This window comes from Nomascus leucogenys, chromosome 11 (assembly GCF_006542625.1).
Source record: "Nomascus leucogenys isolate Asia chromosome 11, Asia_NLE_v1, whole genome shotgun sequence".
Taxonomy (NCBI): domain Eukaryota; kingdom Metazoa; phylum Chordata; class Mammalia; order Primates; family Hylobatidae; genus Nomascus; species Nomascus leucogenys.
In genome coordinates, this window is record NC_044391.1 from 4,871,202 (window position 1) to 4,883,920 (window position 12,719).

Below are 12,719 nucleotides of genomic sequence, written 5' to 3' on the forward strand. Positions count from 1 at the left end.
TACCAAATCGGATCTTACTATTAGGTTAATTCTTCAGAAAGCTGCTGTTACAGTATCAATTCAAGTTGCTTAAGCTTAAGATTCCCCTCCCCCCACCCCTTTTTTTGTTAAAGAATTAGTTTTTTGGTGGTAGGAGGGTTACAAGAAAAAAAAAACAATTAGTTTTGCTAATGAAAAGGTAGCAGTGAACTTGGTTTCGATTAAAAAATCAGGAAAGAGCACCTGTAGGAACCTGCAATAAAATGTGTTGAGACATATTTTACCACTTTGGAAGAGCTTTTATTCCAGAATCCTTGGAACTTCAATGGGCCTGTGATTGAATTCAGAGGCCAGTGAACTTGCATGGGAAAAAGTTATGTCTTTATTGTGATCAAGTTCTAGTAAATTTAGTTTTCCTTTTTATTATGAATGTAGGATTCAAAATAAAAATATGAATAATATTAGCAGTATTTGTCACCATTAGAAATTATAGCTCTTTTCATATTACATTAAGGTTGTTGCAGATAATGAAGATATCATTTACGCTTGTCACTACTTCAGATTTGTAGTAGTACCAGATCCATCACTATGTGACAAGACCCAATGCCTTAATAAACAAGGGCATACATTCCTATGTCTCAAATTTTTCTCTCGTGAAGATAACTGTACTTCATTGTAATTGGTTTTCTTGTTAATCCTATGTGTTGTGTTTCATGCATTTAAAAATATTATTCTGAGCAAGTTTCATCAGCTTCACAGTTGGCTAAATAAGTCCATGGCACAGGAAAGGTTAATATTCCGTGGCTAAGATCCTGTAGTTGTGGCATGCGACCTCCACCTGGTGGCAGCATACTCCTTAAAGGTTAAATTCTGTAACCAACAGTTGAGAAGAACTTTTAACAGTATACTTGAGTGGTTTTCAAACATTTTTTATTACAACCCACAATAAGAAATAGGCTTTCCATCATAACTGAGTACACACTTACTTACATTTCACAGAACAATTCTTGATCTTACCATATGACACATTGATATTTTGTATTGCATTCTAATATTGTCTTCAGTTCTCTTTCATTAAAATAAAATGTTGGTTGCAACACACTAAACTGTAACACACTAAAGTGCACTCTTTTACATCATAGGAAACCATCTTTCAACATGCTTCACAGTTTATTACCCAGTAAACTTCATTTTGGTCTCCCACACATTTTCAGGGATGTAATACCTACATTTTAAATAACTGCCAACAAGTATGAGTGCATTTTACATAGAGTTTAAAAATTGTTTATTATTGATGTATAATTTAAATATAGTGAAAGGAACTGATTGCAGTGTATACATAACATACCCCATCAAGATACAGAATATTCTTATCACATACAAAGTTCCTTTGTGACAATTCTCACCCAGTTTTTTCCTCCCCTGGGAAATTACTGTTTTGATTCCATTCATCACACGTTGATTTTGCTGTTTTAGCATTATATATAGATGGAACCATACAGTATGTGTTATTTTGTTCTGGCTTCTTTTGCTCAGCCTAATGTTTTTGAGATGAATACATGTTGAGTCTATCTGTAGTGTGATGAGCAGTGTTCCATTGCATGAATATGGCACAATTTGTTCTCTTGTTGTAGACTTTTGGGTTGTCTTCACTTTGGGTTATTATAAATAAAACTTCCATGAATATTTGCATACAAGTCTTTGTGTGCACATGTACTTCATCTCTCTTGGGTAAATACCTGGGAAGGAATCATTGGCTCAGTTGATAAGTAAATGTACGTTTAACTACAGGAAACTGACAAACCCATTTGCCAGAGTGGTTAGACCATCTTACATTTCCACTGGGAAAGTATGAGAGTTTGGGTTGCTCCATATCCTTACCAACACTTCATGTTATGTCAGTCTTTTTAATTGTAGTCATTCTGGTGGGTATTGTAGTTGTATCTCTTGGCGGTTTTAATTTTAATTTGCCTGATGACTAATGATATTGAACACTTTTTTCATTTTCTTATTAGCCATTCATTTATCCTATTTGTGAAGTGTCTGTTCAAACTCAGGTTTTTTGTTTGTTTGTTTTATTTAATATCAGTTTGTAGGAGTCCTTTACATATTTTGGGTACCAGTCCTTTTTGCCAGATACATGTATTTTTGAATACATAAATACATTTCTCCCAGTCTGTAACATACCTATTTATTTTATTAATGGTGCTTTTTTGGTTAACAGAAATTTTTAATTTTGAAAATTTAACAATTTTACAACTATTTTTCTCAATATTTGGTGCTTTCTGGATCCTAAGAAATCTTTTCCTATTCCAAAGATTAGGAAGATAGTTTTGGCTTTTTTGCCTAGGGGTGTGATCCATCTCAAATTAAATTTTGTGTATAGCGTGAGGTAGGTGTCAAGTTTCACTTTATATTTACATCTGATGGTCTTAACCATTTGTTGAAACTACTTTCCTTTCGCTGTTGATATATAGGACAGAATTTTAAAAAAACCAAAACTGTCCAGCCAAGGAAGTGAAAAAACTGAACCTCTGAGTCTCATAAACCAAACCTCTGGGTCTCTCAGACCATCCCCAACCTTGGTGTCCCACTCCTTACCAAATTAGTTTGTTCACAGTTATCTTGTGATTCTCAGAAATTACTTCACTCATATTTGAGGATTTATAAGGCAACAACTTTTCACAGGGTCTCTAACTGTGCTATCCAGTATGGAACCACTAGCTACATGTAGCTATTTAAATTTAATTTAAATTTGATTAAAAATTTAGCTTATCAGTTACAATAGCCACATTTTGAGTGCTCAGCAGCCACATATGGCCACATATGGCTATCTTATTGAACAGCATATATATAGAATATTTCCATTTTTTTCTAAAGTGCTGGACAGCGCTAGCCTATAGAATAAGAACAGTCAGGCTTTGTACAGTTTTGTAACATACTTTAATGAATTTTGTTTTGTTAACTAGCATTCAGTATCTATCTTTATCTTTTTGCTTATTTCTCATTCTTCCATGTTCCTATTTCAATTCCAAAGTGTACCGTCCTAGCCAATCCTTTTGTCCGTCTAAAAATGCAGTATCTTATATCTGTTATTTGCTACTTAGAAGAAAGAATTCCCCTGGCTGTGCATGGAATCATTCTTTTGTGGAGCCTACCTTGTACTGACCTATTTAACTTCTCTTGATGCTTCACGTCTTCCAACTGCTGCCGGGATGCCTGGACATCCCCTTTCAAGGTGCAGCCCAGAGACAGATATTTTGTCTTTCCTGTCTTGATTAACATTGCATCTCTCCTTAGCATTTCTACTGTAAATGTAAAACTTAGGAAATCTATTAGTAGATTATGACCTGTAACCATGTTCTTTATTAAAAGTTCTGTCTAGTAGTGAACTTTGTTGCCATTTCATCATGAGCAACCACATAGGAATTTGTGAGATTTTCTCTCATTGTTTGCTGGGCATGAGCCGCACAGACACTGACTCTGCCATTAATGTCTTTCAGTGTGGGAATTTTGCTGTCCTCGTGGATCTTCATATCTTGCCACAAGGTTCAAACAAAGATACAAGCTGGTTTTCTGAACAGAAGAAAGAGGTACGACAAAACTTTCTGCTATTTAATTGCAAGTAGCTGCTGCTGCTACAAGAAATATTAACTCTTTCCAGCTTTCATTTCTATTAGTGGGAAAAAAATGTTGAGTATTTAATCCTTGAAAAACAATTGTATTCCCAATGACAGACACATATGCACCCACTTTTTTTCCTTTAGAAACTGATACATTCATAAACTTCATATGATACTCTATTATTTAAACCAGACATTTTATACCTCTTTGTTTTGGGGGAATGATTTCTATATATTAAAAAAGAGAAGAAGAAGTTAAAATGACTATTTCAGTAATCAGGGATTTTAACCTGACTGGTTGTGAAGGATGGCCTGAGCACCTGAAGCAGGTGTGGCAGTTAACACAAGGCTGAACCTTCACACCCATCTTAAAGCCTCAGCTTTTATTTTCTATCATCTTTGTATTATCATAAGCCTTTGACAAGTGAGGAAATACTTGACTGTGTTCCTTCTCACAATGGTCAGTCAGGAAAGCCAGTAGCCGGGGGCTTAGCAGAGCATGATGTTGGACTTCGCTGAGCCTCAGCCTCCTCATCTGAAAGTGAAGAGGTTTGCCTAGATGCCAAATTCACTCCTGGTTCTAAGTTTCAACAATCGCACCCAAGTGCTGCTTCTGGTGGAGGCTTACGAGCTGCATTGAGCTCTCACCATTACTTTGCCTCCTTCTCCAATCCCTGCTCACCAGGGAGCAGGAGTAACCAGCTTGTGGCTTTTACATACCTTTAAAAGTATCATTATCCACGGTGTTCATTTATCACAGTTGCTCTTTAGACTGAGAAATAAAAATAAGATTTGTTAAAATATAGTATATGGAGAAGAAACTATTGACAGTGGTGAAAAAAAAAGCCACCCTTTTGTGTGATAATTGCTTTTAATCAGCTTTTGGAGATCACTAGAAAAAAGATCCCCACCCCCAAAAAAAGATTTTATAGGATAATACATTTTCATTCAAAGGATAATATTATCAAGACTTTGCTGTCATTATTTTGCAAAGAATACCTGGTGATCTAAAGCTGAGAAAAGGAAGGCACAAGGTTCTGTGTGGTGGGATTTATCATTCAGGTAAATAACTGTGGACTCTCCTCTTCAGGACTTCTAAATATTTAGCAAGTCAATCAACATCTCCTGCTGCTACTTACCTTCATATAATTCCACTCCTAGCTTACTAACGCATGTTGCTGTGATTCAAAACTGTTCACTCGTTTCCCCAAAGTGACCAATAGTCACCCAAGGGAACCTCACCCCAAAATCTTCTGACTTGACTTAAATTAACAGTGTTATAGAATCCACCATTCCAGCCCCGTTGTCCATTCCCTTTCAGCTTTGCCACCTTAGACCTTTATCGGCCTTAGACCTTTCTTGTTAATATTGAGTCAGTTTTGCCCAAGATTCAGTTAATTTGGAATGCTTTAAAATAAAGCCCTGGGTGTGTGAATCACCTCGTAGCCAAAGCGTGAGGCCAGGTTTTTGTTTTTTTAGGAGCCACATGCAGCTGTGTGGATGCTCATAGTACCTACTTGAGGGCAGCAGGGCATGACTTAGCAAAGCTGTGCAGTGCATGACAGGACCTGCAGAGCAGTGCCGCGCTGGCAGCTGCAAGGGGCAGGTCTCTCTAGCAAGCTGAGCTTGCCTCTAAAAACCAAATGGTCGGTTTGCTGCTGCTTCTTTAATTTGCCCTTTTAAAATGTATATTGGCCAGGTGCAGTGACACACACCTGTAATCCCAGCACTTTGGGAGCCCAAGGCGGGCGGATTGCCTGAGCCTAGGAGTTCAAGACCAGCCTGGGCAACACGGTGAAACCCCATCTCTATAAAAAATATAAAAATTAGCCAGATGTGGTGGCTTGTATCTGGAGTCCCAGCTACTCTGGAGGCTGAGGTGGGGGGATCACTTGAGCCCAGGAGGTTAAGGCTGCAGTGAGAGCTGTGATCATGCCACTGAACTGCAGCATGGGTGGCAGAGTGAGACCCTCTCTCAAAAAAAAAAAAAAAAAAACAATTCACTGATGTTGGAATTCCTCTGGGATCATCTGTGTGTGTAAGAAAGGAGAAAAGCTAGTTGAAGAAAGGCTATGACCTTAACTTAGGTTCAATGTCCCCAGGCTTTCATCTTCTTTATCCTTAGATCCTCTCATGATTGGGATTTCATGAGCAACCAATTTGATTCCATCTTAACAGTCATTTCATACAGTGAAAGCCTAAGAATATCCAATTCCTTTTTAGAAAAAAGAACTAATTACATGTATTAACATATGTTTATTTTGAGTGCAGTACGAGTAGTCTTTGTACCCAAACAGTTGAACCGAAACTGTTCCTTGTGTCAACTCGAAGAAGCGAGCACAGCCCGTTAGCCTAGAGATGCCGTCTGCATCTCTCTCTTGAGCACTGATTTTAACTTGTTCTTCTTGTCTGCCCCTCAAAGGTAGCTGAGAAGTTTTCTATTCTTGCATTGTTGTGGTTCTGAAGAGAAAGCTTCACTAAGTGTGGTGTGGTCAGTTACTGGTGTCTATCACACTGCACTTGGTCTACCTTCCATTCGTCAAACTGACTCACGGAAGGAAAGCCCCACAGCTAGAGGGAGAAAGTTTGTGTGTATGAGCCTTTGCTTTATTTTTGTCATGCTATTTTTAGTTTTAGCCTTATAGGGCATTTATGGCCAAATTTTAGCAATCCTTGTTTCCATGTATGTCTTTCACATATTTTCTAGCCCAGTCATAGTTGAACTCTGCATGTGAAGCAAAATTCTTTAATTGTTTTAAAAAAAAAAACCTATGAGGCGGCAAGGCTGCCTTTTTGTTGTGTGAACAATGCCGAAACACTCAACTGTAAAGGGATATCTCTGTATTCCATGAGGCACTGGATCTTTAGGCTGCAACATGAAAAGCAGGAGAGAGGAAACCAGTGTTTGTATTTTATCTAGAAACTCACACTCATGAGTTAAATCAAGGGTTTTCTATATTGTTTGAGGGGTAAAAGTGTTTGTAATAAAGGAAAAGTTTTACTATCATTGCTCTTTAGAACAGCTAAACATTTTGTTATTTTAATTTGTGAAGATTCTAAGAGATCAACCTGAGATGACATTGCAGGAAACCAGCAAAACAGGTTTGAGGTGACCTGGGCGACTCTGAGTTTGCTGCAGTCTTTGGGAATTAAACAGGAATCATCAGTCCTTATACATCAGTTCTTAATCTAAATTAAAAAATTTAGATTCGTGTGTGATTTTACTCTCTTTTTCTACATTAGGTTACAATTTCCTGTTAGTGCAGGAAACAACTGCAAAGAGTATCTTCCCATTGTGTGTTTGGGCTTAAATTTTTGTTTACCTTTATTATAAATAACACCAAAACAATAAAACAATTGACCTATCCAGAAACTTACTAGTGATAAGGAATACTGAAATTGAATTAAAACCATGTGTTTCTGTCGCCTAATAAATGTTAATCTACTTTAGAGAAATTACATTATTTTCACTGTTAATACATGAGTGTAGTACGTTTTTACAAAAACAAAGAGGCATATACAGTATCATCAACAAGAGCGTAGAAGAAAATAGGATTAGTGATTTCCAGTTCTCTGCTTAGCTCACTGCTCAACAGTTTCCTTCTTGAGTAGATTTGTAAACCCAAGACCAGAAACTAATGAATGATGGTGTTTAGATTTTAAAAAATTTTTAGACCAAGTTTGAAAAATGGGATAGTTTATATAAAAATTACTGTTTCTGACTCCTTTTGTACAAAGCTCTAGCAACACTGTGCCTATAAACATGAAACAGTCCCCTGAAACCATGGGGGGCTGCTTGCTGTTGACTGGGCTGTGGTGTGGGTTCCCCATGCCGTTGCACCAGCAGTGAATGAATATGCCCTTACTCCTGGCCCCGTCCCTGTCTACAGTCCCCTGGCTGGCCACACTGGGTGTTTCCCTGGGGCCCTTGATGCCAGCCAGTGTTGGCTCTTCTTGACTTATTTCTTCTATTTGTCACAGTACGACTGATTGATACTTATATGAAAGCATTCTTGGCTGGGCGCGGTGGCTCACACTTGTAATCCCAGCACTTTGGGAGGCCGAGGCGGGCGGATCACGAGGTCAGGAGATCGAGACCACGGTGAAACCCCGTCTCTACTAAAAATACAAAAAATTAGCCGGGCGTGGTGGCAAGTGCCTGTAGTCCCAGCTACTCGGAGAGGCTGAGGCAGGAGAATGGCGTGAACCCAGGAGGCGGAGTTTGCAGTGAGCCGAGATTGCGCCACTGCACTCCAGCCTGGGCGACAGAGTGAGACTCCGTCTCAAAAAAAAAAAAAAAAAAAAGAAAGCATTCTTTACCACACTTACTACCTCCTCGCCCTGATGTTTACATTGAAATGTTTTTATCTTTCTTTTAGAAATATGAAACTCAGGCAGAAAGAAATGAAATGACTTTCCCAGATCCCACAGTGAGCCAACATCATGGTTTCCAGCAAACTTCAGTAGCAAATTTAAATTTGCGGTGTTATTCATGAGCACACATGATATTCCTTTCAACATTCATAGCTAAATTAAAAAGCAAAATGAAATGAAATGTTCATTGTTGACTTAATATATATCATGTTAACTTTTTTGCATTAAATTCGAAGGTTATATCTAATTTTTTATTTGCTTTAGGAAGTCTGTTTACTGTTAAAAGAAACCATTGATTCAAGAGTTCAGGAGTACTTGGAAGTTCGCAAACAGCACAGGCCATCAAATGCAGAATTCACAAGATCCAATCCCTTGTCCTTAAAAGGTAGGCACAGAGCACTTTGATTTTGGACAAAAAATAAATAGAATTTCTGCTCTGTAGAGATGGCAATTATGTTTGACTCTAACTGTCATGTTAGTATAGTGATACATTTTTAAAATATGTCCTAATGAAGATACTTTGTTTGGGTAAAGAAAATTAACCAAAGAGCCCTCAGGACTTTTAATGGTAGGCAAAATGTATAAAAATAGCAAATAAAACATTCCTAAGAAAACTGTAAATTCTTTAAAGGATTGTTTTTTATTTTTAAGGTTTTTTTATTTTTAGTAGACATGTAATAATTGTACATATTTATAGGATACAGAGTGATATTTTGATACATGTATACAACATGTAATTTTCAAATTAGAGTAATTAGCATATCTATCACCTGAACATTTATCATTTCTTTGTGTTGTGAGCATTTAAAATCCTCACTTCTGTTTTTTTTCAAAAATATACAATAAATTAATGTTAACCATATTTACCCTATAGTGCTATAGAACACTAGAACTTACTCTGGTGGTAATCTTATATCCATTAGCTAACCTCTTCCTATCCTTCCCTTCTCCATCCTTCCTAGTATTCTAATACTTACAACTCTCTCTAATTGTATGAGCTCAACTTTTTTTTATAAATAGCTTCTACATATGAGTGAGAACATGTGATATTTTATTTTCTTACTTTCTGATTACATCATCAAATTTTAATATGTCTGTATGTCTCTATTTTTCTTTTTCTTTTTTTTTTTGGTTACAGTAGTAAGTTCTTAAGTGGTGATTTGTGAGATTTTGGTGCACCCATCACCCAAGCAGTATACACTAAACCTGATTTGTAGTCTTTTATCCCTCACTCCCTTCCCCCCCTTTCTCTCTGAGTCCCCAAAGTCTATTGTGCCATTCTTATGCTTTTGCATCCTCATAGTTTAGCTCCCACTTACAAGTTTGGCTTTCCATTCCTGAGTTACTTCACTTAGAATAATAGTCTCAAGTCCCATCCAGGTTGCTGAGAATGCCATTAATTCATTCCTTTTTATGGCTGAGTAGTATTCCATCGTGTATGTGTGCCGGACTTACTTCACTTAATTTCCTTTGGGCTCATCCATGTTGCTATTGAAACAGGAAAAGATAACTTATCCCCGAAACAGGGCATGGGATGGGGATGTGTCATCGGTGCCCTGCGGCTCAACCCTTAGGGGAACATACAGACGAGCAGTTCATAGGAAGCGTGGGCTCCAACCCTGCAGCAGCGTCTAGGGTTGAGTGTTTACAGCTCCACAAGCCCCAGTGGGCGTGTGTTACAATGTGCTTTTTCAGTTTAGCCGTCTGCAGGCAGGTTGTGTTAATCGACTCAGTTAGGCCCTCTGCCTTATCTGAAGGACGGAGGGCTTTCTGTATCCCGGGTTCTTGCCTTGGTGTACCGGAAATATTGGATCACACGTGGGCTTGGAGAATGGGTGCAAGGTTTTACTGAGTGGAGGTGGCTCTCCACGAGGTGAATGGAGAGGCCAGAAGGGGGATCTAGTGGGAAGATGATCTTCCTTTGGAGTTGGGCCTCCCAGCTGCCGGACTCTCCAACTGCCCCCGGCAGAATTTCACGTTATCCCGCTGTCGCTGGCCTTCCGGAATCTACTGGTGCCCGTCGGAACAACTTCTTCCGTTCCTCTGCCCCTCTTGATGTCCAGCCGCCTGCCTGTGTGTGTGCCCGCTAGGGTCTCAGGGGGTTTTATAGGCACAAGATGGGGAGCGTGGCAGGCCAGGGTGGTCTTGGAAAATGCAACATTTGGGCGTGAAAACAGGAATGCCTGTCCTCACCTAGGTCTGTGGGCACAGGCCCAAGGGTGGAGCCCTCACCAGGGACCCTGCCCTTCTCTACCCAGCACTTCCTTGCCCCCCTCCCATATCACCGTGAATGAGATTTTATTTTATTTTATTTTATTTTTGTATATATTGCTGAATAGTATTCCATTGTGTATACATACAGCACATTTTCTTTATCCATTCATCTGGTGATGAACATTTAGATTGATTCTGTTATCTTAGCTATTGTGAGTAGCACTGCAATAAGCAAAGGGGTACAGATCTCTTCAGTATACTGATTTTCTTCTTTTGTTAAAATACCTAGTAGGGAGATTGGTGGGTCATACGGTAATTCTATTTGTAGGTTTTTGAGGAACCTCCAAATTGTTCTCCATAATGGTTGTACTAGTTTAAATTCCCATGAACCATGTATATGAGTTCCTTTTTCTTCACATCCTTGCCAGCACTTGTTAGTTTTTGTCTTTTTGATAATAGCCATCCTAACTGCAGTGAGATATCTCATTGTGGTTTTGATTTGCATTTCCCTGATGATTAATAATGTTAAGCAATGTTTCATATACTTGTTGGCCATGTGTATGTCTTCCTTTGAGAAATATTCAAATCCTTTGCACATTTTAAAATCAGATTCACTTATTTGCTATTGAGTTATTTGAGTTCTTTGTATATTATGGACATTAGTCCCTTGTCAGATTAATAGTTTGCAAATACTGTCTCCCATTCTACAGGCTGTCTCTTCACTCTGTTGATTGTTTCCTTTGCTGTATAGAAGATTTTTAGTTTGATATAGTCCCATTTTTCTTTTTTTGTTTTTATTGCTTGTGCATTTGAAGTCTTACTCATAAAATCCTTGCCTAGACCAATGTCTTGAAGAGTTTCCCCTGGGTTTTCTTCCAGCAGTTTTTTAGTTTTGGGTCTTACATTCAAGTCTTTAATTCATTTTGAGTTGATTTTTGTATCCAGTGAGAGATAGGGGCCCAGTTTCATTCTTCTGCATATGGATATGCGGTTTTCCCCGCAGCATTTGTTAAAGAAAGTGTCCTTTCCCCTAATATGGTTCTTGGCACCTTTGTTAAAAATCAGTTGGCTCTAATAAGTGAACTTATTTCTGGATTCTCTATTCTGTTCCATTGGTCTATGTGTCTGTTTTTATAACCATACCATGCTGTTGTGGTTACTATAGCTTTGTAGTATATTTTGAAATCAGGTAGTATGATGCTTCCAGCTTTGTTCTTTTGCTCACAGTTGCTTTGGCTATTTGGGTCTTTTGTGGTTCCATACAAATTTTAGTGTTATTTTTTCTATTTCTGTGAAGAATGTCATTGGTATTTTGGTAGGGATTGGTTAATAAATGCTTAGACTCTTACTAAACTGTCAGTTTCTAAAAGGTATGAGCATTGTGGACCCAGCTCAACCACAGGATTGATTTTCACAGATGACAGAGGTTCATTTTGTTCTAGGCCGTGTAGATCTAGACACCTGCAGGGACAAGAGGGACACACCATGGTATACCACCGTCTTATATTGTTTATTAACAGCATCACTAAAAACAGAAATTGATTCATGTTTTTACTTTGTCATCAGTGCCAAAAACATCTCTCTATACATTTATCTAACTGCCTGTTTTCAGCGGATCCTACAGTCTTTTAAGCCTGTTTCAAAACCAAGTTCAAAAACCACTAACCAAAAAGCCATGCCTATTTCCTCCTCAGTCTTCAGTTCTATGTGTCATGTTCCCTGAAAATAGAGTTGTTGTTTCTGTGTAGGTAGTTTGGATGAATGTGGATTGTTTATGCTTTTGTGTAAATTGGATATCTTCTCTCATTTGCATGAGTTCCTTACCTTTTTTTCCATTTCCAGATCCGTATAATGGAATATGCCTCAACATGGGTATATATACTTAATATATAACCCTGGATAAGCTGAAGTCTCTAGGCTGGTGACTTTGCTCATTGCTATAATAATATTAATATTTTTTATGCTTTGAGATTTCTTTATAAACAATTTGCATAAATGACTTGGAGGCTGTTTTTCCAATTATATGATATAAAGGAGTATAAAAATTACAAACTTGGTCAAAGAACAGCATAGTACAGACATTGCCAATAGCCTCATTGTTTTTAAGAGTTACTGAAAATTTATTTCAGTAGATTCAGTAAAAATTAGTGATATAAGACTTTTTAAAGACTTGACTGTCAATTCCCATCAATTCTACCTCACTAATATTTTTTCCTCTTAACCTTGCCAATATTGGGTATTACCAATGTTTTTAATTTTTGCCAGACTGACAGGCCAAAAATCAAAAAACGAGATATTGTTCTTTTCGATTTTTATTTAACTGTGTGTTTTTATGTGTTTACTGACAGAACTGCATATTTATAGTTTAGGTTTGTGGTTTTTGCCTTTTCCCTCTTAATTTTTTTTTTCCTTTTGTCACTCCCTTGGTCAAGGCCCGTCTTGATCAGCTCTTAAATTAATGCCACAGCCTGTGATTTTCCTCTTAATTCGTCCACACCTCTGCTGCCAGAGTGGCCTTTTGAAGGCAAA

The 12,719-nt window shown here is 37.9% G+C and overlaps 1 protein-coding gene across 1 annotated transcript in view; it reads left to right on the forward strand.

The window, feature by feature from the left end:
* Positions 1-12,719, forward strand: part of SLX4IP (SLX4 interacting protein) — a 188,788-nt gene that overhangs the window by 115,901 nt on the left and 60,168 nt on the right. The window contains exons 3-4 of the mRNA XM_003252722.2: positions 3,483-3,572; positions 8,241-8,361. Of these exons, the coding sequence (XP_003252770.2) occupies positions 3,483-3,572; positions 8,241-8,361 (211 nt within the window). The remainder of the gene's footprint in view (positions 1-3,482; positions 3,573-8,240; positions 8,362-12,719) is intronic.